General features: G+C 46.5%; 1 protein-coding gene across 2 annotated transcripts in view; it reads right to left on the bottom strand.

Moving 5' to 3' along the window:
- Positions 1-8636: 8636 nt before the first annotated feature.
- The window catches only part of cnnm2b (cyclin and CBS domain divalent metal cation transport mediator 2b), a 183811-nt gene continuing 164711 nt past the window's right edge, over positions 8637-27736 (bottom strand). The window contains exons 5-8 of one of the 2 annotated variants that reach the window (XM_054734815.2): positions 24939-25032; positions 16248-16310; positions 9568-9746; positions 8637-9085 (exon numbers count right to left, since the gene is read on the bottom strand). In XM_054734815.2, the coding sequence (XP_054590790.2) occupies positions 8804-9085; positions 9568-9746; positions 16248-16310; positions 24939-25032 (618 nt within the window). In that variant the 3' untranslated portion in view covers positions 8637-8803. The remainder of the gene's footprint in view (positions 9086-9567; positions 9747-16247; positions 16311-24938; positions 25033-27736) is intronic. The other variant, XM_070552014.1, reaches the window with a different exon arrangement.

Here is a 27736-nt window from a genome sequence, read left to right as displayed (position 1 = left end):
TATGCCGTTTGGGAGCAACGTTGTTTTTCTGCTCGTACCTACGAGACTGTACGGTTCTGTTGGACTGACGCACGAGCCGCTGTAGAGACGAAACAAAATGCATTTTCTGTTTTTAAGTTGGACAGGGAGCAGCAGTATCGATGTTTCTAGGCAACGTGGAGCAAAGAGCAGCTGAATCGAAATGTCTGTGACAGCGTCTGTTGGTGTAATCATCTAAGAGGTTGTCGGTTCTAACCCGGAGCAGGCTGATGAGCAGGATCTGTTAGGAGCCGACCTGAGAGTCGGGTTTACCGGCAGGTGGAGGTGATGGAGACACATTAGCTGAGATGGGAACGTGTGGAGTGATTTTTTCATGTGAGAAGGTGTTTGGTGCTAACGGGAGGAACCTGCCTACACACACAGGGTCTGCCGAACACTGTTATTACATCACTTTCCTTTTGCTTTGATCTTTTCAACAAAACATCATTAAAACTTGTGGAAACGTTTTCGCAGCGTTTAAATCTGGACGCGTCTGCTCGTAGGGAGGTGAAACGTGTTTGTTTACTTTCATTAGAGTAGAATGGGGCTCGGGGGTGTGTTACCTGAAGGTGACCGGGAAGGCCGGGAATACGCGCATTCAGAATGGCTGACTCGCATAGCCTGTGTTGATTTGAAGCGTTGTTTGTGCATGTCCCACAAAATTAATGCAAAGTGTTCTCAAGCTGCAGTATGTGAGTGACCAGTAGGGGGAGTTTACAAACGAGCGAGACACACTCACCATGGCCACGCCGTCTCGTCCGGGCTACGACACCGCTGCTGTCGAGCTCTAACTCACCAGTCGCTGATCTCTTCTGTTGGTGCCATGTCTGTTTGGTTTTACCCCACTAACCCTTCTCTGCTGCGCCCTCTAGTGGAACACCCCAGTGCTACATGCAGTGCAGCCGCCTGCACCAACCTTAAGAAGCAAGTCTATTCCCAGCTGTAGTGTCTGGAAGCAGCACGAGCCCTAGTCTTCATGGCGGGCCGTGTTGCATCATCAGATTAAACCCAGAATCTGAAACTTTCACAGCTGTTGGCTGTTTTTTTAGCCGCCAGCCTTCCCCTCCGCTCCCAAACAAGGATTAGTCGCCTAACTCGGCTGCAGTATGTAGTTTTACCACTAGGTGTCACTGAAACCCACATAAGGATCGTAATCTCATGGAGGCCTCCACCTCCCTTTAGTCCCACAGCTGTCGTCGGCATCGGCCCTAACCCTACGACAGGACGTGCCAGTTTACTATTTTCTACCGTGATATCAAAGCTGCATATTTTCCTGATATCCTTCAGCTTCATTAAACGACAAACACCGTGGAAAGAGTCTTAATCAGGCGATCAATCGTTGGTGTGACGTGTTTTTACCACGAGGTTTCTGGTGTCTAACATCCTAACATTTGACCGTTTCACCTTCGTGTCGATCCGTTAACGCCTCGTGTCGTTTCTGTGAATGTCGACTCGACCTTTCAGGCCACAAAAGGGAAGAAGCGCCGTCTAGATCTGACATCACTTTTACTGAGAGAAGAGCATGAATGTGATGAAGAACAACATGGCCGCTGTTTGTTTGTCTTTTTTATAAACAAATGAAGTCTTTCTGTGTGAGATTTCTGACTAAAGCAGCTGTAACACTCAGAGCTGACAGCTGCTTAAACATACTTGGTTAATATTTGTTTCCATGGTTACGACTGCACCAGTGAGGATTTTAATGAAAGTACGTTTGTTTTTCAGAACCGTGCAGTTCTTACTTTTCTAAGCAGTTTGTTTGGAAAGTATTTTATTTAAATAAACGTTTCTATTTTCTTTTCTTACTTAAAAAAACTTTATTAATTTCCATATGTTGCCACAGACTCAGCCTGACAGTGTTTTTCTTTGCTTTGATCGCAGAAAAGTCCCATTTTCTAAACTTTTTTAATGCATAAATTTTGTTTGTATCCAGAAATGTTTCCTTCAGATTGTTCATTAAAGTTTATGACAAAGATCTAGAATAAAGATAGTTTGTAATACGTTGTTGTTGTTGTTTTTGTTCCTAAAACACTTCCGTGTGAGAAAGTTTGGACGCAGAGGTGTGGGTCCCCCTTTCCATGAGCTCACCGCTCGTGGGAGGGGCCAAAGGAGTCGGGTGCAGTGTGTGACGGGTGGTAGTAGAGGGCGGGGACCTTAACGGTCTGATCCTCGGCTACTGAAGCTGGTTCTTGGCACATGGAATGTCACCTCTCTGGTGGGGAAGGAGCCTGAGTTGGTGTGTGAGGTTGAGAAATTCCGACTAGATATAGTGGGAACTCCAGAGGCAGCTGACGGTTACCGGCAGTCCAAGCAGAACGCGGCTCGGGTGGTCGCCGAGGCAAAAAACTCGGGCATGGGAGGAGTTCGGTGAGACCATGAAGCAAGACTTCCGTACGGCTTCGAGGAGATTCTGGTCCACCATCCGGCGCCTCAGGGGGGAAAGCAGTGTGCTACCAACACTTTCTATAGTGGGGACGGTGTGCTGCTGACCTCTACTCAGGACGTTGTGGATCGGTGGGCAGAATACTTCGAAGACCTCCTAAATCCCACCGACATGTCTTCCAGTGAGGAGGCAGAGTCTGGGGACTTACGGTTGGCCTCTCAAATCTCTGGTGCTGAGGTCACTGAGGTGGTTAAAAAGCTCCTCTGTGGCAAGGCTCCAGAGGTGGATGAGATCCGCCTGAAGTTCCTTAAGGCTCTGGATGTTGTGGGGCTGTGTTGGCTGACGCGGCCCTGCAATATCGTGTGGACATCGGGAGCAGTCCCACTGGACTGGCAGACCGGGGTGGTGGTCCCCTTATTTAAAAAGGGGGACTGCAGGGTGTGTTCCATCTACAGGGGGATCACAGTCCTGAGCCTTCCTGGTAAGGTCCATTCAGGGGTTCTGGAGAGGAGGGTCCATCGGATTGTTGAACCTCAGATTCAGGAGGAGCAATGTGGTTTTCGTCCTGGCCGTGGAACACTGGATCAGCTCTATACCCTTAGGGGAATCCTGGAGGGTGCGTGGGAATTTGCCCAACCAGTCTACATGTGTTTTGTGGATTTGGAGAAGGCGTTTGACCGCGTTCCTTGGGGGGCCCTGTGGGGGGTACTCCGGGAGTATGGGATACCAGGCCCTCTGATACAGGCTATTAGGTCCCTGTATGACCGGTGTCAGAGCTTGGTCCGCATTGCCGGCAGTAAGTCGGGCTCGTTTCCTATTCACTCTCTCTCTTTCTTAACATTTTTTCTTTTAAATCGCAATTGCTTATTTTTGCTCATTTTAAATATATTTTTAAACATTTTCTAAATGCTTTTTTTATATTCTTACTTTTTTTTGTGAAGTGCCTCGTGCTTTTTATCTTGAGAGGCGCTATAGAAATGATATTTTCTTCTTCTTCGTTCCCAGTGAGAGTTGGACTCCGCCAAGGCTGCCCTTTGTCACCGATTCTGTTCATAACCTTTATGGACAGGATTTCTGGGTGCAGCCAAGGTGTGGAGGGCATCCGTTTTGGTGGCCTGAGGATCAGGTCTCTGCTTTTTGCAGATGATGTGGTCCTGTTGGCTTCATCAGAACGTGATCTTCAGCTTTCGCTGGAGCGGTTCGCAGCCGAGTGTGAAGCAGCGGGATGAGAATCAGCTCCTCTAAATCTGAGACCATGGTCTTGATTCAGAAAAGGGTAGAATGCCTTCTCCAGGTCAGGGATGAGGTCCTGCCTCGATTTACAGTTCGATCTACGTTCCTACCCTCACTTATTACGAGCTTTGGGTAGTGACAGAAAGAACGAGATCGCGGATACAAGAGGCTGAAATTAGTTTTCTCCACACGGTGTCTGGGCTCTCCCTTAGAGATAGGGTGAGAAGCTCGGTCATTCGGGAGGGGCTCGGAGTAGACCCGCTGCTCCTCCACATCGGGAGGAGCCAGTTGAGGTGGCTTGGGCATCTGGTAAGGATGCCTCCCTGGTGAGGTTTTCCGGGCACGTCCAACCGGGAGGAGACCTAAAGGTAGACCCAGGACACGCTGGAGGGACTATGTCTCTCACCTGGCCAGGGAACGCCTTGGGGTTCCCCTGGAGGAGCTGGCCCCAGTGGCTGAGGAGAGGGAAGTCTGGGCGTCTCGGTTTAGGCTACTGCCCCCGCGACCAGACTCCGGATAAGCGGATGGATGGATGGATGGATGCAATGTGCAAAAGTTTAGTTTTTAGAAAACATTTGGTTGTTTATAGGAAGTAAACATGCGTTTTGTGTGTGTGTGTGTGTGCATTCTTACTGAGGCGTTTCCTGACTCGGCGCTTTATCTGCTGACTCAACAGAGCTGAAGCACAATCTCATAATGAAAATTTAAATAAGGAGGTTGACATAAAACTGATTTATATCAGACATTTAGAGGCGGTGATCAAATTATGAGAAGTTTAATTGATGAAGCAAAAGTAAAATTTCCACCTATTTTCCTTTGTAAGCTAATGATGCTCTCTAGACTTCCATCTGTAAATGTTGGAAGGAGCTGCTTTTATTTAAATATTTTACCGCTTAAAGTTGTTTGGCAGATGAATCTAAAGAGAAATTATGAATCAGATTATCCATCTACCCATGTCCTCACACACACACACGTAATTTAGAGACCAGTCGACTGTGGGAGGAAGCTGGAGAACCCACACATGCACAGGGAGAACATGTTGACCCCAGGCTGGGATTTGAACCCAGGACCTTCTTGCTGCAAGGCAACAGCTCTAACCACTGCACCACTGTGCAGCCCTGAATAAGATGATTTAATAAAAAATACGTATTTTATGTCCAGCGTCAGTTATTCTGTAAACTAAAGCAGATGCTTTTGTCTGGAATGAACTGGGATGTTTTGTTGAAAATAAAGTAGGTGTGAAAGTTACGCTCGACCACAGATTTCATTTTCATGACTTTTCTCGAAAAACTCACCTCATTATGAAAATCTGTTATTGTATATTTCTTTGAACCCAAATTAAAGAACGTGTGAATGTTTTTCTGTTTCCTGGGTGTAAACCATACACGCACGGTCTCCTTTTTAGGATATTCTCAGGTGTCATGGAAAGAAGTCCTGACGTTAGCGTCTGATTTAGCATTTGGCTAAAGGGCGATTCCACAGAATTCTTGCCCTCTGGACCCGGTATGTCCAAAGTGTGGCCCGTGGGCCATTTGGAGAGATCAGGTCTCGTATATGATTTTTGTCTTCAGCGGGTATTTGATGTGGGGATTTTTTGTGTTTTTAATCGAACGATGTCCAGTTTGGACCGATTTTGAGGAAAATGATTATAAAACCAAATTCTCAGGCTTTATGGACTTAATAACTTGAGGATTTCGGCCCTCGTCTTGAAAGATTTTGTTCCTTAATCTGGATTTTTCATGCCTGCGTCATTTTTGTCATCAGTAAAATGGTGTTGAAGCTCTAGTCCTGTGCTTCTTTTCCTTTGGACTGAGAATGACCCAAAAGAGACACCGTACACTCCACATTAAATATCAGCATTTGAAATCTTGGAGGAGACATGTTAAGTCCACTAAAACCTTCTAAAACAACTCAAGAGCCAAATGTTAAAAGCACAGAGCCACCACCTGATTTATCTGTTAATCATTCACTGTTTTTATTAAACCGCCAGCTGGAGGAGGCGATGGGATTGTGTTCAGGTAGAAGAACACACACAGGTAGTAAATACACACCTTCAAAGCATTCAGTGGAAGGATGGAGTGTGTGCAGCCAGGAAGAGGAGGGGCTTACTAAAACATCCCCACCACACCTGTTTTCTGTTGTGCATTTATCCTTTTAACTGCTGTGCTTCCTGTTCCCCACATCGGTTCCCCATCATCAGGCACTGAGATCCACAGGATTCTTGTCGTTCCAAACGTCTCCAGCTTACTGTTTTGTTGCTGATTGTTCCTGCAGAGCAGAGCGAGCATGGCTGCTGCATAGGAGCACTTTCAAGTAAACCACCCAAAAATAAACGAAGATAAAAAAAAAAAAACAAGGAGCAGCTGCAACCAATGCAGATGAACTCTGGTTATGCAACAGGGACGCTGCAGGAGGCCGCGTGTGCAGCTGCACACAAACGTGCACGAGGAAACAGCGCCTCCTAGTGGCTACATCACGCAACGACGGTAAAGTTCCAGCTTCAGGAGATTTGTGTTAACAAACAAAGGGGGTGGGGCCAAACCCGGAAGTTCTGCTCCTGTTACAGGGCTGTGTAACAGTATTTACAGCCTTCACTCTTAAATGTTTCACATCAGCAAACTAACGTTGGTACCAAAGAAAACCCGAACGCAAACATCAGTCCAAACCTCACCGGCCCATAAGTGACCCTTAAAGTTAGACCTGGTTCAGATAACGGTCTCTGACATAACTGTGGAGAAACTCAGCCTCACTGGTGGGTTTTCCAGCAAGAACACCTGGTTTAAGGTCAAAGGTCAGACGTTCTCCAGCTGAGCAGCCCTCGACCATCACACAACCACCACCGTGCCTGGGATGTTTTTCTGATGTGAAGGCCTCGTCCATACGTAGCCGGGTGTCCCACAAAACAACGATGTTTTCCTACGATTCGGTCCTCATCCACGCCGAAGAGAACGTACGCTAATAACGACTCCTTCAAAACCTCCGACTAAAGTGGAGATCTGCAGATTCTTCATTGAAAACCCGGGGCTTTAGGGTTTGTGATGTCATTGCCCATGACGAAAACCTCCGACATACTGCTCTATGTAATTTAGATGAAGGCAACTGGACTTGTTTGGTTTCTTGAAGACGTTTTGCGACGCGTCCGAGGATATGGGAGTCAAGCCTGTCAGAGTTAACAAATCCTTGGACGAGACGCGGAACGTCTTCAAGAAACCAAACAAGTCCAGTTGCCTTGATCTGGATGACCTCACCAGCACACTGCCCTGTGTAGAAGACTGGATTGTCCACCTCCTAGTTATGACCTGACACGAGTGAGACCTGCAGGTCTTAGATGTAGTTCTGGGTTCTTCTCTTCGTGAACGTCTCCGGGACACGACGTCTACCTGATGTTGTCAGGCTGCTTCAGCCGAAGACATTTTTTAGTCCTGCAGGTCTGATAGTACCCAGGTCGTGAGTTGGCAGGTGAAAACAAACACAACTTTATTAATAATGACTTTAATCACAGTTACTACTTCTGTATTTAAGTACTCGGATACTTTGGAATGGCAACACGTCAGGTTTTTTATGTTTGTTCTCTGATCTGACACATTTGTAAGAGATAAATGCTTTTTTCGCAGCACTGTGGCTCGTGCAGCATCTTAAGCCCTTTTTCTGTTTGTGAAGTTTATTAATAATAATAATAATAATAATAATAATAATAATAATAATAGAAATAAAGGGCAACAACTATTAAAAAAGAAGAGATTAATATTTTGGAAAATATTGACTCATCTGTGTAAAAATAGACTGTGTAGGGGTTGTGTGTGAGCGCCACGTAACAAAAGCTGAATGTTCTCCACAGCGGTCCTTCACACGTTTCACAAAAACGTAACAAGCTTCTAAGATCAACGCAGAACAGCATAAATATTTCTCTTTAATAGCAGCCAGCATGTGTGAAATATCTTCACGACTCTGATGCGAGTCGGCCTGAGGACGAATCATCTGTCGCGAGCCAGAACGAAGCCGCGCCTCCTTCCTGCTCTCTGGTTGGACCGAGTCAGTAACACTGTCGTCATCGACGTCTGATTGGCCCAAACACAAAAGGACTCGTGACCTCACGTGCATAGACAACCGGATGGCACTTTGACCTGAACTACTGAAGGCACCTCGCTAACTGCGTGTCTGAGGAGGCAGAATAATAAAAATGAAAACATGACAAAGTCACGCTAAGAGCAGTCCCACGGGTGGATGCTGTAGTTAAGCCTTTTCATAAACAAATATACAAACAGCACAACATAAACATATATCGGTCAGCTTTATATTACAGTGAATTAACTCCGTCATAATCACGCTTAAATAAATCATTGCACTTTGTTAAAATAACTAATTACAGGATTTCTCTTAAAGGCAATAGTGAGATTTTTCTTCTTTAAGGTGAAAAAGATTTAGAATAATAGTAAAAATAATAATAAGATCTGTAATTTACAGCTTCTGCAGAAGACCCTCAGCTCCTCATGCACACCAACCTCACATGTGCAGCGTGCTTGCCTTGGTCCGGCACCCGAGCTCGCTCGAGTGGCTCCACGCGTACACATATATGTTTGTATAGGTATATATAAATATATATGTGTACTTATATATGTATATATGTTTATTTATACGTACAATATTATAAAATAAATAAATACAGGAAAACATTCTTGGTTGGGCGGTTTTTGGTGCCGTCTCTGACTAACCAGGACCGCCTGAGCCTCCCAGGATGCACTGGACAGGAGGGAAGGGGGGAGTCAGTGTGTGTGTGTGTGTGTGTGATGGGAGGGAGGGAGGGAGGGAGGGAGGGGAGGTGAAGCAGGGGACCAAAGTCTTTGGTCTGAGGAGCAACAACGGCGAGCGTTGGCTTGTGTCCTCCTGCGCTCCGCCGTCCTGTGTTAGATCGTCCCAAACAAACGCCCGGTGACAGGTTCCATCCGGACTCCCTCTCCCTACAGGAGGGTGTTGGTGCAGCAGGTGTGACAGCGTTCAGGTGGGGGCGGAGCACCCGCCACGCCCTGCTAATGGGGTCTGACTGACTGACCAGGGGGAGGGGCTTGCAGAAGCCCCATGTTCCCTCATCTCCATCTACGCCAGCGCTCCGCCTGCGTCCACCGGACATGGTGGAAGGTGTTAGGCTCCACCCAGCTCAGCAGGGGGGCGGGGCTAGATGGGTCCCTCGTTGTGGGTGCTGTGGTTGCTCCTGCTCAGACCCACACAGTTCTGCTGCTGGCTGATCAGGTGGGATGTCTCGTTAGCTATGGAGATGGCCACTGCGGGGGAGGGGCTTGTGGTGCTGGTCATGGTGGTGAGGAGGGGCGGGGCCTCCACTCTGTCATGGAGCTCCGTCAGCGTGAGTTCGATCTTTGTGAATTCACTGTCTGTCGACTGGGGAGTCTTGTCCATCCGTGACGCCATCACGGCGTTCTGGTACTGTTGGCGCGTTACCTAGGAAACAGAGCGAAGCGGCTCAGGTCACAGGTGTTAGAATCAGATCGTTCCCTCCATTAAAGGGTTAAATATTCCAAAATAATCCTGATTTTTATGACATCATTTAGCTGATTTGCCTCCTGAAACGTTTCAGCTGAAAGATTCTGAAACAGAAACAAGAGAGGCTGCTGGTTAAGCGCCCGGGTTGCCATGGAGACGCTGGACGCAGCTCTGTATTGGTTCATTAAACTTTGTCTCAAACTGCTGCTGATGACACCGTCTCAGTGGTGACCCTCGGGCTGTTTTAGAGACATCGATGATTTTTAAGTGGTTTGATGTAAAGCTGCACGCTGCAGCAGGTTAAAGAGGATCTGTTTGAATGATAGTACAAGTTGTGAGTATTCCTAAGCAGCGTTCTGAATGGCCTCTGTTTGGAGAAATAGCTTTTACATCCACTGAAAGTGTCTGAAATCAACCTCCAGACAAGGATGCGTTCTCACCTTAATAAACTGCAGGTCTGAGCGTGCTCTGACAGAATAATCAGGGACGTAGATATGAAGGAAGGAGTTGAGCTGGTTGTTGCTGCTGCCCAGCGTCGGGGTGACAGCATCCACCCGGTCGCCCCTGTTCAGAGAATCCGAGTGGTTCACCCCAAACGGCCGCGGAGGCGACTTGTTCTCTGTAAGAAACGTTTCAAATGGAACCAGCGAGTGAGAGAAACGCTGATTAAAAGAGGAAATGTGGTCAAACAGACAGAGAAGGAGCTACGGTGAATCAGTCTGGAGGAGATTTCATCTTTATTGTTTTACATGTTTGTGAATGAAAATAAACGTCCTCCTTTCTGACCTAATCATAAAGGACAGAGCAGCTTCGTCAGCCGTTACGATCCTTTGCTGGTTCTTTCCAGGTCAGGTGTTGCTTGTCAGCACAGAGGCTCTCTGGCACGTCTAGAAAATCCTGTTTCTGCACAAATCCTCAGGGAGTGGGGGGGTCTGCTGCCTCACATGGTAGGTAAGGAGTCGGGGGTCTCTGGCGACGCCGTTTCCTTCTGCGTGCTGACACATTCAGGACTTAAACTGTTTTTTCTTCTTGCAACTTTTAATTAAAGTCAGCTTATGTTTTCCACTTCTTTAAGGAGCCCAGTGGAAACAAAGCTGGGGTCGCGCTAATGCCACTACATGCACCGGAATGTATGTAATCCTGTGTGTGTGTGTGTGTGTGTGTGTGTGTGTGTGTGTGTGTGTGTGTGTGTGTGTGTGTGTGTGTGTGTGTGTGTGTGTGTGTGTGTGTGTGAGACCTGCCATGTGAACTCTTTTAGATTTTTCTGGGGCTGCACGGCCTGGTCTAAACAGAAAAATGGTGGTGAGGTGTGTAATGAGTACACACTTATATGGCGTTTAAAGCGTGCCACAACCCGTGCACGCGCATTGGGTCCACAGCGCGCGTGTGAACGGGACTCGCGAGAGGAAATATACATGGCGAGAGGTCATTTGTGCACTGAGAGGGAGCAAACTGTGTCTGTGAGCGCACAAGGATGTGCACAAGTGACAAACCTGCGTGCGCGCGTTGTCAACGAGCACACGGCAGAGGAAAACGTGCGCGCGCGACAGCCTCTGTGTGCGCTCGGTTTCTGACTCCTGCTCGCTCGGCTGTAAGGGCTTTTGGCACTCTGGAGGCGTGGCCTGTGGCAGATCTTCTCTGTCCTCTGATTGGTTAGTTCACCCCGCACTTTACCGTCTATCTATATAAAAAAGTCTGATATTCAGTAGTTGCTGGCATAGCTCAGCTGGGAGAGCGGGTGACTCTCGCCTCGGAGGATCCATGTTCGAGTCCGGGCAAGGAAAATGCAGTAGATGTCATGTTAATTTTTCTTAATTTCAGGTATTTTACAGTTGTGACCGTTCAACTGTCATTAAACGTCCGAATGTTTGCTGGGCAGTGTTTTAAAAAGTGCACATAAGCTAGATGGTTTTAACCATATAAAATTACATTTTTTGTGATACTGGAAATATACATACTGAAATAAAACTACTGATTGAAAACTTTATGACTGTGGTTGTACAATATATGACTCACTAATACACTGCAAACTCCCTTAGAGTGGGGCTTCGAGAGAGAGAGAGAGAGAGAGAGAGAGAGAGAGAGAGAGAGAGAGAGAGAGAGAGAGAGAGAGAGAGAGAGAGAGAGAGAGAGAGAGAGAGAGAGAGAGAGAGAGAGAGAGAGAGAGAGAGAGAGAGAGAGAGAGAGAGAGAGAGATTGACAAATTATCCTTTCAAATAATTAATTGATGAGTTACATAATTGTCCATTTAGAATTGTTGAATGGACTGAGTCAAGTTTGGTGCACTTTATATATTTCAAAATAGGGCTGCAACAAACGATTATTTGGATAATCGATTAATCGGATGGGGTCTCGACACGATTAATCGATTAATCGGATTACATGGGGAAATTTTTAAAAACTGCTAGGGAAACATTATTTCTCTCCTTCCTTCACTTTATTTAACACAACATTATTAGAAAACAGTTCAATAGCAGAAAAACAACATGCCATCACCTAAATTGTCTTATAAGGTGTATAGACAGAGACCCTAAGCTACATCTATCTGTGACCTAAAATGCTTGGTCCAAGTTAAACAGCTTAAGGGCAATTCTCATCTGTTTTGTTTGATCTCATCTGTTGACATTTATTTTAAATGTAATTAAACATAGGCTGTGAATTAATCAAAATTGATCACTATTTCCAAAAATGACTGAAAAAATACCAAATAAAACAAAAGTAAATGAATGCCATCCTCCTTGCGATGATGCCCTGGGCAACTGCCATAAAGTCACATCAAGAAATGCTGCTGATCATTCCAATGATCCCAAATAGAGTCACATTAGGCCACATGAAAGCAACTGAACCCAAAAATATATTAACCAGTATATAACTGCACTCTCACACAACACGCCTGCAGCAACAGTTAGGACTCCTCCCTCCCTTTTAAAAGCGTTTTTGCTTCTGAGGACATTGTGGTTGTAAAACCACATGCTAGTAGTCTGGCCCCGGTGTGATCAACCAGTTTCTGCGGGAATGTGACGGCGGAACCAGGGCCAGATTAACACTTTGTTGTACCCTGGGCAACAATATTCAAGGGCTCCATCATCACGACCCGAGGATCACCATAATGTGGTCACATACAGAATATTTTACTGTAATATGCAGTAAATATACTCAATACTTGAATGCCTGACAACACGTAACCCGCCCAGAGTAACCTTTGACCCACCTCGTGTGGACTGACCAATGAGGAGAGGGTGTTAACTTGAGGCCCTCTCTTCATTGGTCAGTCTGCATGAGACTGACTCTCAACTGACATTCAGTCGTAGGCAGCGAAGCGTCTCTGTGCAGCGCAAAAGCCCGGGTGGACAGTTTGTGTAATGTAGGGTGACCATATTTCCATTTCCAAACAAGAGGACAGGGGATCTGTGCCTATGACGTCACACTATGGCAACGCCACACAAACCATGTTGGGACCCATTTTTTGTAAGAACTAAATTAATATCAGATTCTGCCAATTAAAGGGCTCTAAAACAATTCATATGTAAATATTTAGCATATTTAATGCAAATCTAATTTTTCTGCTTTAGTGCTGCAACAAGGTTTTATTAATAATAAATTATTATACCTTTTGTTTTACTACAGCATCGGTAAGCTTCCTGTGCACAGATTATTAAGGATGCTTGTTTCAGCTGTGAGATTAGACGATAGGATCAATGAAAAAATAAGTTGTCACACACTCCATGGAAACTTTCAGAGAATCCACAAATAGTGGCTTTCAAATGGTTTTGTTACTTTTTGCAAGTTTATAAAAGAAGCAGATGAGACAGCATGTCTGATAATTTAGTTTTTCATCTGATAATATTAGAACATGTCAGTAATGTCTGAGGGGATTTTATAAACACCATATAACTAACACTACTGGAGAGGGTATGAATTACACAGAGGCTTCTGGGGAGCCCAGTTATTGGGGGGGGGGGGGGGATCGCATTTTGCCTTGGCCCCCAAAATGTCTTGAAACGGCCCTGGGTGTGTGACTGAGTTTTGAAGGTGATCTGAATTGTATCAGATGTATAAATATTACATGTGTATAACTTATTGTTTTTTACTGGTAAAAACGTGTCGTGGAGATAAATCTACCTACATTTTACTTTTCAACACTTTGTTTTGTTTTCTTGTTTTTATTGAACTATTTTCCTGTCCTGTCTGTCTCTCATCTTCCTGCATCTCCTCTTAATTCTCCAGAAAATCTGTTGCCTGGATTCTTACCTTTTCACCTCATCAGTTACTTTTGAGCAGATCAAAGGGATCTCCTGACCGAAAAGCTCAGAGCGCGTTTTCGATGCTGCGTGAGGTGACATCACCACAGCACAGGTGATGAGCTCCGCAGTAGCGCGCTTCAGGCACAAATAAGACAGAAAATAGAGAACATGTGCGGACATGAACGATCGTGTGCTAATTATAGTTTTTTGGTTGCGCCACTTTGAGAATGGACCGTGCGCTGGAAGCAGCTGCCTGGATCGCTGTGCAACAATGCGGAACCGGTTAGCAGCAGCGCAAGTCTGCCGGCTTTCCCTCGCGCTGATCTGCCGGTACCGGCTCTCCCTCACGCTGATCTGCCGGTACCGGCTCTCCCTCACGCTGATCTGCGGCTCTCCCTCGCCCTGATCTGCGGCTCTCCCTCGCGCTGATCTGCGGCTCTCCCTCGCGCTGATCTGACTTGCTCTGGTCTGCGCGCAACGGCGGGCGGGAAGGGGGGGCGCTTTTGGAAGAGTTGTGCGACACAACGAATCGATGACGCAATTCGTTGCCAACGCTTTTAGTAATCGATTTTCATCGAATTTATCGATTCGTTGTTGCAGCCCTATTTCAAAACATGTTTTTTTTTATTTTAATGATGCATATAAATAATTTAAATGTTAATTTAATGAAATATTTCTATTTTTTCATTACCTCACCCTTGTTTTGACAAAAACGGGACCTTGCTGGATAATATCATGGAGAAACTATTTGTTCACAGTACATGGCTCAGTGAGGTTCACTAACTTGCTTTAGTAAATCCTTACTTTTGTTAAATAAATCAGTTGTTGAACCCCCACTCATCTGTTTGGTCTCCTTTCTTATTACAGCCCACCACTTCCAGTCTGGGTTGTAACAATCTGCAGACAGATTTCTGAGCATCTCCTCCTTTGGTATACAGATCCTCACTGAGCCATGTACTGTGAACAAATAGTTTCTCCATGATATTATCCAGCAAGGTCTTGTTTCTGTCAAAACAAGGGTGAGGTAATGAAAAAATAGAAATATTTAATTAAATTAACATTTAAATTATTTATATGCATCATTAAAATAAAAAAAACATGTTTTGAAATATATAAAGTGCACCAAACTTGACTCAGTCCATTCAACAATTCTAAATGGACAATTATGTAACTCATCAATTAATTATTTGAAAGGATAATTTGTCAATTAAATACTGAAAAAAATAAACAATACATTAATGAGGCAAGAACTTCTCTCTCTCTCTCTCTCTCTCTCTCTCTCTCTCTCTCTCTCTCTCTCTCTCTCTCTCTCTCTCTCTCTCTCTCTCTCTCTCTCTCTCTCTCTCTCTCTCTCTCTCTCTCTCTCTCTCTCTCTCTCTCTCTCTCTCTCTCTCTCTCTCTCTCTCTCTGGAAGCCCCACTCTAAGGGAGTTTGCAGTGTATTAGTGAGTCATATATTGTACAACCACAGTCATAAAGTTTTCAATCAGTAGTTTTATTTCAGTATGTATTTTTCCAGTATCACAAAAAATGTAATTTTATATGGTTAAAACCATCAAGCTTATGTGCACTTTTTAAAACACTGCCCAGCAAACATTCGGACGTTTAATGACAGTTGAACGGTCACAACTGTAAAATACCTGAAATTAAGAGAAATTAACATGACATCTACTGCATTTTCCTTGGCCGGACTCGAACCTGGATCCTCCGGGGCGAGAGTCACCCGCTCTCCCAGCTGAGCTATGCCAGCAACTACTAAATATCAGACTTTTTTATATAGATAGAGGGTAAAGTGCGGGGTAAACTAACCAATCAGAGGACAGAGAAGATCTGCCACAGGCCACGCCTCCAGAGTGCCAAAAGCCCTTACAGCCGAGCGAGCAGGAGTCAGAAACCGAGCGCGCAGAGAGGCTGCCGAGCGCGCACAGAGGCTGCCGCGCGCGCACGTTTTCCTCTGCCGTGTGCTCGTTGACAACGCGCGCACGCAGGTTTGTCACTTGTGCACATCCTTGTGCGCTCACAGACACAGTTTGCTCCCTCTCAGTGCACAAATGACCTCTCGCCATGTATATTTCCGCTCGCGAGTCCCATTCACACGCGTGCACGGGTTGTGGCACGCTTTAAACGCCATACACTTAATGCATTCATGCACACACACACACGCACACACACACACACATGCATGCACACACACACACACACACAAACACACGCACGCATGCATGCACACACACACACACACACACATGCATGCACACACAAACACACACATGCGCATGCACACACACACAAACACACACACACGCACGCACACATACACACACAAACGCACGCACACACACACACACACGCAAGCATGCACACACACACACAACATTGTGCTGAGTACTGAAGTGGGTGGGAAAAACATCTGAAGAGGCACAATGTGGGTCGCTGCTACAGAGTGAAAGAGAGTGCGTCTTTATTTGAACCCAGCCTGTCTGTGGTTCTGTGTGTGCGTGTGTGTGTTCATGTGAACATATGTAAAAGTCTGTGTGTGTTTATCAGTGCCGTCCAGCAGGGGGCTGTAGCTGCAGGTCTTGTTTATGTAGTTTGGGGGTTAAAGGTTAGGGGCGAGGGGGGCGGAGCCTGGTTCCACTCTGGGCCTCCAGTTTGCAACACCATTCAGCCACTTGACTAATGGCTCCAGAGACGAGGGTGTTAAGTCTCGATCTGTTTTTCCCTTTTAGCACACTCAGCTACGTGATGCGTTCAGGGACAAACAGGCACATCGCTACTCAGAGTCCCACAAAACATAGAGTGTGGAAAGGTAGGTGTGATGATGGTGAAACATCTAGACGCTCACATGCTAGTGTCAGGAGAGATAACCCACAGTACCTGGAGATCCTGCTAATGATTCAGTTCTGCTGACAGCAAACGTACGAGACAGGGACAGAGGCACTGGGGGGTTGAAGGGGGACAAGAGAGGGACAGAAGAAAAGAACAGTCAGAAGTACAGTACACATAATATATGGAGTCAGGAACAAGCAGCTTTCCTCACAACAGAGTCTTTAGTTCGATTTGTGATTTAAAAGCCAACAGGAAGGATGTTCTACTGGTCCACCAGTAGGTGTCTCTCAGATCCCACCACCACCAGAACCAGAGGGATTCAGAATAAAGCTGAAGTTTATGAATGAAGCGAGAAGACAGAGAGCATCACTGGGTGTCTCTTTAGAGCAGGTACAACCAGGATGTCTGGAGTTTGGACACAAAAACACGTCTGACTCAGCTTAACGAATGTTTCTGGTTTCTTATAGGTTTATATTTAAAAAAAAAATCCAATATGATTCCATTAAATGACAAAAATAAGAAAACCGTGGTCAGTTTGGTGACAAACCCAGACCCGAATGAATGAGAAATCACAGAAAGCAGCAGTTTTTGTGTAATCGGGTTACAATCTTCTTAAAAAGGTTCAGATGTTTTGGGTTATGAAAACGGATCAAAGTGAGACAATCTTTGAATCATCTGTGCAGGAACGCGTCAGAGTGAGCGCTCTTGCATCAGACCTATCTTTAGTTTTTCCGTTCCCGTTGTTCCCATCGAGGCAGAAACGAGAGAATAAACGGCTCCCGAACACGCTGCATGTGTCTGGAACTATCCACGTGTTTAGGGAACGTCTTACACTTACTTAGTTTATAAATCTATAATAAATTAATCTGTTTCTGTGTTGAGATCATTATGATTTAATGACTTTGTTTCATTTTGTTTTGATCCATGTGGAGCACTTTGTGATTCTGTCTATAGAAGTAAAATGTACTTGTTTACTATCAAATGTAAGCAGTACTCATGCTAAGCTAAGATGTGTGTTAGTGAATATTGTAGTTACGGCGATACACAGTTTATAAAAATCTTCAGTTAAGAAAAGCAAGCTGTTTGTTTTAGTGGTTAGCTAGCTGTTAGCTACACATGGCTACATGGGCGGCGTTAGGCCCGGCTACTTGGGCTCAAGCCCCGAATCTTTAATGAAAAGCCCCGGATCTCAAACGTGGAAGTAACATGCAGTACCAAAGTCCAACAGAGAGGGAGCAGCTAGCAGTAGCTTGTATACAGCCTGCCTGAGCCTCCACCACTGACGAAAAAGCCCTTCAGCAGCTGGCTTCTTCTACACTCTGCCTGAAACGCATGTGTGAAGATGGACATAAGGACGTTTTTTAGACCAAACTTACGGCGACAGAACCCCAGCTTTGATGAGACTGGTGTTGACTCAGGTTTGTGAGTCTTATTTGAAAATATTTGTTGTGCTGCTAGTTTGCCTAAAGTTAGATTACTATCAAGTAAAGTTGATGGAGAAAGAAAGGGAATATTTACTATCATCTCACACTAAACACTAACAGGAACAATACTCTGCCCTGAATATGCTTAATATGTAGCTTCAGATTAAAAATTATGTGGTACAAGACAAATATATATGATGTTGACTAGCGCGTGTCACGTGTGTGTGCGCGTGCGTGTGTGTGTAAGCCCCGGATCTTCTTCAGTCCTTAATCCGCCCCTGCATGGCAACATGCTGTTAGCTACACATGGCTATAGGCTGTTAGCTACATATGGCTACATGCTGATGGCTACACATGGCTACATGCTGTTCGCTACACACTGCTACATGCTGTTGGCTACACATGGCTACAGGCTGTTGGCTACACATGGCTACATGCTGATGGCTACACATGGCTACATGCTGTTCGCTACACACTGCTACATGCTGTTAGCTACACATGACTACATGCTGATGGCTACACATGGCTACATGCTGTTCGCTACACACTGCTACATGCTGTTAGCTAAACATGACTACATGCTGATGGCTACACATGGCTACATGCTGTTCGCTACACACTGCTACATGCTGTTGGCTACACATGGCTACATGCTGTTGGCTACACATGGCTACAGGCTGTTGGCTACACATGGCTACATGCTGTTGGCTACACATTGCTACAGGCTGTTGGCTACACATGGCTACATGCTGTTGGCTACACATGGCTACATGCTGTTGGCTACACATGGCTACAGGCTGTTGGCTACACATGGCTACAGGCTGTTGGCTACACATGGCTACAGGCTGTTGGCTACACATGGCTACAGGCTGTTGGCTACACACTGCTACATGCTGTTGGCTACACATGGCTACAGGCTGTTGGCTACACATGGCTACATGTTGTTGGCCACACATGGCTACAGGCTGTTGGCTACACATGGCTACATGCTGTTGGCTACACATGGCTACATGCTGTTGGCTACACATTGCTACAGGCTGTTGGGTACACAAGGCTACATGCTGTTCGTTACACACTGCTACATGCTGTTGGCTACACATGGCTACATGCTGTTGGCTACACATGGCTACAGGCTGTTGGCTACACATGGCTACAGGCTGTTGGCTACACACTGCTACATGCTGTTGGCTACACATGGCTACATGTTGTTGGCCACACATGGCTACAGGCTGTTGGCTACACATGGCTACATGCTGTTGGCTACACATGGCTACATGTTGTTGGCCACACATGGCTACAGGCTGTTAGCTACACATGGCTACATGCTGATGGCTACACATGGCTACATGCTGTTCGCTACACACTGCTACATGCTGTTGGCCACACATGGCTACATGCTGTTGGCTACACATGGCTACAGGCTGTTGGCTACACAAGGCTACATGTTGTTGGCCACACATGGCTACATGCTGTTGGCTACACATGGCTACAGGCTGTTGGCTACACGTGGCTACAGGCTGTTGGCTACACATGGCTACATGTTGTTGGCTAAACATGACTACATGCTGATGGCTACACATGGCTACATGCTGTTCGCTACACACTGCTACATGCTGTTGGCTACACATGGCTACATGCTGTTGGCTACACATGGCTACAGGCTGTTGGCTACACATGGCTACATGCTGTTGGCTACACATTGCTACAGGCTGTTGGCTACACATGGCTACATGCTGTTGGCTACACATGGCTACATGCTGTTGGCTACACATGGCTACAGGCTGTTGGCTACACATGGCTACAGGCTGTTGGCTACACATGGCTACAGGCTGTTGGCTACACATGGCTACAGGCTGTTGGCTACACACTGCTACATGCTGTTGGCTACACATGGCTACAGGCTGTTGGCTACACATGGCTACATGTTGTTGGCCACACATGGCTACAGGCTGTTGGCTACACATGGCTACATGCTGTTGGCTACACATGGCTACATGCTGTTGGCTACACATTGCTACAGGCTGTTGGGTACACAAGGCTACATGCTGTTCGTTACACACTGCTACATGCTGTTGGCTACACATGGCTACATGCTGTTGGCTACACATGGCTACAGGCTGTTGGCTACACATGGCTACAGGCTGTTGGCTACACACTGCTACATGCTGTTGGCTACACATGGCTACATGTTGTTGGCCACACATGGCTACAGGCTGTTGGCTACACATGGCTACATGCTGTTGGCTACACATGGCTACATGTTGTTGGCCACACATGGCTACAGGCTGTTAGCTACACATGGCTACATGCTGATGGCTACACATGGCTACATGCTGTTCGCTACACACTGCTACATGCTGTTGGCCACACATGGCTACATGCTGTTGGCTACACATGGCTACAGGCTGTTGGCTACACAAGGCTACATGTTGTTGGCCACACATGGCTACATGCTGTTGGCTACACATGGCTACAGGCTGTTGGCTACACGTGGCTACAGGCTGTTGGCTACACATGGCTACATGTTGTTGGCTACACATGGCTACAGGCTGTTGGCTACACATGGCTACAGGCTGTTGGCTACACATGGCTACATGTTGTTGGCTACACATGGCTACATGTTGTTGGCCACACATGGCTACAGGCTGTTGGCTACACATGGCTACAGGCTGTTGGCTACACAAGGCTACATGTTGTTGGCTACACATGGCTACATGTTGTTGGCCACACATGGCTACAGGCTGTTGGCTACACATGGCTACATGCTGTTGGCTACACATGGCTACATGTTGTTGGCTACACATGGCTACAGGCTGTTGGCTACACATGGCTACAGGCTGTTGGCTACACATGGCTACATGCTGTTGGCTACACATGGCTGCAGGCTGTTGGCTACACACTGCTACATGCTGTTGGCTACACATGGCTACAGGCTGTTGGCTACACACTGCTACATGCTGTTGGCTACACATGGCTACATGCTGTTGGCTACACATGGCTACAGGCTGTTGGCTACACACTGCTACATGCTGTTGGCCACACATGGCTACAGGCTGTTGGCTACACACTGCTACATGCTGTTGGCTACACATGGCTACATGCTGTTCGCTACACACTGCTACATGCTGTTGGCCACACATGGCTACATGCTGTTGGCTACACATGGCTACAGGCTGTTGGCTACACATGGCTACATGCTGTTGGCTACACATGGCTACATGTTGTTGGCCACACATGGCTACAGGCTGTTGGCTACACATGGCTACATGTTGTTGGCCACACATGGCTACAGGCTGTTGGCTACACATGGCTACATGCTGTTCGTTACACACTGCTACATGCTGTTGGCCACACATGGCTACATGCTGTTGGTTACACATGGCTACATGCTGTTGGCTACACATGGCCACATGCTGTTCGCTACACATGGCTACATGTTGTTGGCCACACATGGCTACAGGCTGTTGGCTACACATGGCTACATGCTGTTCGCTACACACTGCTACATGCTGTTGGCCACACATGGCTACATGCTGTTGGTTACACATGGCTACATGCTGTTGGCTACACATGGCCACATGCTGTTCGCTACACACTGCTACATGCTGTTGGCCACACATGGCTACATGCTGTTGGTTACACATGGCTACATGCTGTTGGCTACACATGGCTACATGTTGTTGGCCACACATGGCTACAGGCTGTTGGCTACACATGGCTACATGCTGTTCGCTACACACTGCTACATGCTGTTCGCTACACACTGCTACATGCTGTTGGCCACACATGGCCACATGCTGTTGGTTACACATGGCTACAGGCTGTTAGCTACACATGGTTACATGCTGATGGCTACACATGGCTACATGCTGTTGGTTACACATGGCCACATGCTGTTGGTTACACATGGCTACATGTTGTTGGCCACACATGGCTACAGGCTGTTAGCTACACATGGTTACATGCTGATGGCTACACATGGCTACATGCTGTTCGCTACACACTGCTACATGCTGTTGGCCACACATGGCTACATGCTGTTGGCTACACATGGCTACATGCTGTTCGCTACACACTGCTACATGCTGTTGGTCACACATGGCTACAGGCTGTTGGCTACACATGGCTACAGGCTGTTGGCTACACATGGCTACATGTTGTTGGCTACACATGGCTACAGGCTGTTGGCTACACATGGCTACAGGCTGTTGGCTACACATGGCTACATGTTGTTGGCTACACATGGCTACATGTTGTTGGCCACACATGGCTACAGGCTGTTGGCTACACATGGCTACAGGCTGTTGGCTACACAAGGCTACATGTTGTTGGCTACACATGGCTACATGTTGTTGGCCACACATGGCTACAGGCTGTTGGCTACACATGGCTACATGCTGTTGGCTACACATGGCTACATGTTGTTGGCTACACATGGCTACAGGCTGTTGGCTACACATGGCTACAGGCTGTTGGCTACACATGGCTACATGCTGTTGGCTACACATGGCTGCAGGCTGTTGGCTACACACTGCTACATGCTGTTGGCTACACATGGCTACAGGCTGTTGGCTACACACTGCTACATGCTGTTGGCTACACATGGCTACATGCTGTTGGCTACACATGGCTACAGGCTGTTGGCTACACACTGCTACATGCTGTTGGCCACACATGGCTACAGGCTGTTGGCTACACACTGCTACATGCTGTTGGCTACACATGGCTACATGCTGTTCGCTACACACTGCTACATGCTGTTGGCCACACATGGCTACATGCTGTTGGCTACACATGGCTACAGGCTGTTGGCTACACATGGCTACATGCTGTTGGCTACACATGGCTACATGTTGTTGGCCACACATGGCTACAGGCTGTTGGCTACACATGGCTACATGTTGTTGGCCACACATGGCTACAGGCTGTTGGCTACACATGGCTACATGCTGTTCGTTACACACTGCTACATGCTGTTGGCCACACATGGCTACATGCTGTTGGTTACACATGGCTACATGCTGTTGGCTACACATGGCCACATGCTGTTCGCTACACATGGCTACATGTTGTTGGCCACACATGGCTACAGGCTGTTGGCTACACATGGCTACATGCTGTTCGCTACACACTGCTACATGCTGTTGGCCACACATGGCTACATGCTGTTGGTTACACATGGCTACATGCTGTTGGCTACACATGGCCACATGCTGTTCGCTACACACTGCTACATGCTGTTGGCCACACATGGCTACATGCTGTTGGTTACACATGGCTACATGCTGTTGGCTACACATGGCTACATGTTGTTGGCCACACATGGCTACAGGCTGTTGGCTACACATGGCTACATGCTGTTCGCTACACACTGCTACATGCTGTTCGCTACACACTGCTACATGCTGTTGGCCACACATGGCCACATGCTGTTGGTTACACATGGCTACAGGCTGTTAGCTACACATGGTTACATGCTGATGGCTACACATGGCTACATGCTGTTGGTTACACATGGCCACATGCTGTTGGTTACACATGGCTACATGTTGTTGGCCACACATGGCTACAGGCTGTTAGCTACACATGGTTACATGCTGATGGCTACACATGGCTACATGCTGTTCGCTACACACTGCTACATGCTGTTGGCCACACATGGCTACATGCTGTTGGCTACACATGGCTACATGCTGTTCGCTACACACTGCTACATGCTGTTGGTCACACATGGCTACAGGCTGTTGGCTACACATGGCTACAGGCTGTTGCTACACATGGCTACATGCTGTTGGCTACACATGGCTGCAGGCTGTTAGCTACACATGGCTACAGGCTGTTGGCTACACATGGCTACATGCTGTTCGCTACACACTGCTACATGCTGTTGGCTACACATGGCTATAGGCTGTTGGCTACACATGGCTACATGCTGTTAGCTACACACGGCTACATGCTGTCAGCTACACAGGGCTGCATGCTGTTAGCTACACACAACTACATGCTGTAAGCTATACACAGCTACATGTTGTTAGCTACACACGGCTACATGCTGTTAGCTACACACGACTACATGCTGTAAGCTATACACAGCTACATGTTGTTAGCTACACACGGCTACATGCTGTTAGCTACACATAGCTACATGCTGTTAGCTACACACGGCTACATGCTGTTAGCTACACATAGCTACATGCTGTTAGCTACACATAGCTAAAAGATGTGCAAAATAAAATTAAAATACTTCAAAAACAAAACCTCAGATCTGTCACGTTATGACATTTTGAGAGAGAAGGGATGAAGCTGAAGAGTTTGATGTAAAATATGTGCATGGTATATAACATTCGGGTCACTAAAGGAGTAAAAACTGATGTTTTACAATTTTACATTTTAAAGCCAATAAAAGTCCCATTAGTCATCACGCGCTGGTGAAACGATCTCCCGTGTGACCCATCCCTGCGGGGAGCTGCAGCTGTGGCTGCGCTCAGAAGCTACCTGGTGGTTTAACCCCCCCCAACCCTTTAAAGCCGGGCATCACTTTGCTATGACCCGAACAGGATTTGAACCCCGATGTCCCAGTCCCAGGGCAGACACTGTACCACGAGGTCGCTGAGAAGGTACTGGCCTAATATTGGCATCATATTAATATTAGATCAATAATATCGGCCATACCTACTTTAATCAGGTCTTTTTGGCTCCGGTTCTAGAACAGGAACTTTCAGGGACTCTTGCATGATTTAGGTCCAAACCCTTTAAATCTGCATAACCAGACCAGACATGTCCTGAAAACAAGGCCACATTGTCCTGTTTAAAGGCGCTCTCTACCAACAGCCCCCTAGTGGCAGGTTCCAGTAAGAGCTTTAAGTCCCGCCCCCTTCCTGTAAACAAACTGGATATTTTCCTGATTCTAAATGAAAAACAAACAACAGATTAACTGTTTACATGCGCTGACCCTTGTTGATGCAGGTGTGACCTTGATGTACGTTCTTCTTATCTGCTTTAGAATTAAGTGAAGCCATGACTGTGTGCAGGTGAGGAGGCGGGACTTCCAGCCTCACCTATGAACGGGATACTCTGGTTTACTTTCACACAACACAAGTAAGAGGAGATACTTTGGTCTTCTTGTGAAGTGGGATTAACTCCTGATTACACAAAAATCCATCATTACTTATTTGTCCCTTCTAGAAACGTCCTGGTGCACAACACCAACAGTGACCCACAATGCATTAGCAACTACGCACGCAGACATTTTTTATGATTACCTGATCCAGAAGTACCTTTAGATAACGTACCCCTCCCCCCAGAGAATTCTCACCAGGTGAAGTGGTCAGCGCCATCATCCCGTAGAAGGTGAAAGGTCCCGCTTCAAACTTCATCCCCTCTTTTCCTGCCTCCACCTCCACTTTCCCCTGAGACGAGAGACAGCCAGTGGTGACACGTTATACTTTATATCTCATGGTGGTGCAGCAGCTAGGACTGTTGCTGTGGCATCAAGGTTGCAGGTTCAATTTCCAGCTGCGGCACAGTGCTTTAGCCTTTGTGAAGAGTTACGATTCTCTCGCCCTGCGTGAGTGGGCTTTCTCCACAAACGTGCATGTGGTAATGTTTCTAGGTGTGAGTGAGTCTTTGTGTCCTAGTGATGGACTGGAGACCTGTTCATGATGTCCCCCAGCTCTTGCCCAACGGCCGCTGCAGTTTGCGACCCTAGCGAGAATTCTCCACAGTGTAAATATGTAAGTGCTGCATCTGCATGTTTAGCTGATAAAGAATGACCTCTTCTGAATAAGGAAACAAAACGTTGCAAAGACGATACTGAAAATGTTTCAGATGAAACAAAATCACTCGAGTTTCTGACTCAGACGAAAGAAAACTTGTTAAAAACCGGAACTTTTGCAATCTTTGTCGCCTATCTGAATGTGTGCAGGATGCATGAAAGCTTCAGAGTAACGGACCAAAACGGGTCGATAAGCAGCGAGACGAATCAGGAGGTTTGGAATGAGGGAAAGCTCCTCGTCCACCCCCACAGTGATGGGAGAGTGCTTATCACTGGAAACAGAAGTCCAGACAATGTGAGCGACGCAGCATAAAGCCAACCTCTGGAGACAAAGTCCAAGAAAAAATACATAAAATCGTTTACAACAGTAAATTTAACTAGAGAGATCCTGAAGAAGCTTTGATGGTGTCTGCCACGTGCTGCGTAATCTCCAACAACATGTTTTATTGCAAGGTTGGTCCTTGACCTCTAAACTCTCAGAATGTAATCAGTGATGAATGCACCTTGACCAGTAAGGGTAGGGAGGAGACAAAGAAAGAAGAGGGAAGGAAATGAAGAAGAGCAGGAAGGTGTGATGAGGAAGAGGAGTGGAAAGATGGAGGAGGATGAAGAGGAAGGTAGCAGAAGAGGGACTGTGATAGGAATGTGTGTTGGTGAAAATCTGGCGATACGATACGTATCATGATACGGGGAGACGATACGATATATTGTGATACATTCAGCCAGACGATATTAGCAATACACGTCCAAACTGATACAGGACATGTTTACCATGAACCATAACAGAGGGATTTACATTTCAGAGGTGGAAACAGAACCCGTTGCACACTGCTGCCAACTAGCAGTCGGTGTTTGAACTGCACCAAAAGAAAAGAAAATACACAAATGTTTGCATGTAAATTCTTCCAAAAATTCGATACACAGCTTTTGAATCTCGATATAATTTACAGGAAAAAATCTCGCGATATGTTTCCATATGGATATTTTCTTACATCCCTAGTCTGTTATAACAGAAAGATGCACGGCTGAACCATTGAGAGTGCCGGTTCACATGACGGGATTTTGAAAAGGATGGGCCCCACACGTGTGGCGAAGAGTCCCAGAAACATCAGTTCTGTTTGAAGACCGGTGTCTGCTGACACGACAAAAACTACACACGAAGGGATTTCACACACAAACACTCCCTGGTCAGAAGGGAGATCTCACCAGACAAACGTTGTGAAGGAGAAGTGTGCGGCGTGCTTCTGTCACCTGGCTTTCTGACTGGCTAGATGTCAACAGGAAGTGCGTTTGTTTCTCCTCAATACCGAACCAAGACAGACCAACACATTTAACATTCCTGATTTATCATCCAAGCATCCCAACATGCTTCCAAGCAGACCAGAGCGCTCCCAAACACCACACACGGTAGGATTATCTGATAAGATTATCTTTAGAGCCATTAAAGTAACAGGATGTATCTGACAGTGGCAGAGGAGTTCCGTCTCATAATCGGAAAGTTGCGGGTTTGAGCCCTTCTCAGTCTATCACAGTTGTTGTGTTCTTGGGCAAGGCACTTCACCCTCCCTTACCTGCTGGAGGTGGTAGGAGGGACTGGTGGTGTTTCGTTACGGCAGCCTCGCTTCTTTCAGTGTTTCCCATGGCCACTGTGGCTATGATGTAGCTCATCCCGTGTGCTGAAACTCTAATTTCCCTCTGGGATTAATAAAGTATCTTTGAATTGAATTTGAATCACCATCAGTGTGTGAATGTGTGTGTGTTGTAAAGCTGTTGGGGGGTTGCAGAATCCTAGAAGGAGCTAAATCAACTACAAGCCATCGACTGTTGCAGAGAAAACTACAACACTCACAGAAAAGAGACACAACCGAACACAAAAGTAGCTTGTTAGCATTGTGACAGCGGGAACCTTTCATCTGCTCCAGACATCCCATCACAATGCCCAGGAATGTGTGCTTTCACCCAATCAGCACGCAGGAGTTTGAGCCCGGCGTCTGGGGTTGGATTAAAGTTTGAACGACGCTTTAGGGTCTAACAACGAGGAGGAAGATCCAAAGTAATCTACGTTATTTCCGATCAGGATTTTTTTTTCTTTAAACGATGTTTCCATGGAAACATGAAACACCAATAAAAGCAAGCTCACACCTCTCATGTTTTTATGCATCAGTTCTTCCTAAAGTTTGATGGAAGTATTTAATTTAAGAGGTGCTTCTATGAAGCCGTGCGCCGCGCAGCGCCAGACACCGACTGGAACCCGGCCTTCTAGGGTTCTACAGCCCCCCCAAGGCACTTCACAACACAATCAGTCATTCACCCATTCACACGCTGGTGGTGATGAGCTA

The sequence above is a fragment of the Nothobranchius furzeri genome, chromosome 6 (assembly GCF_043380555.1).
Source record: "Nothobranchius furzeri strain GRZ-AD chromosome 6, NfurGRZ-RIMD1, whole genome shotgun sequence".
NCBI lineage: Eukaryota > Metazoa > Chordata > Actinopteri > Cyprinodontiformes > Nothobranchiidae > Nothobranchius > Nothobranchius furzeri.
The sequence above is the reverse complement of the archived record's forward strand: the minus strand, read 5'-3'. Positions and strand labels throughout refer to the sequence as shown.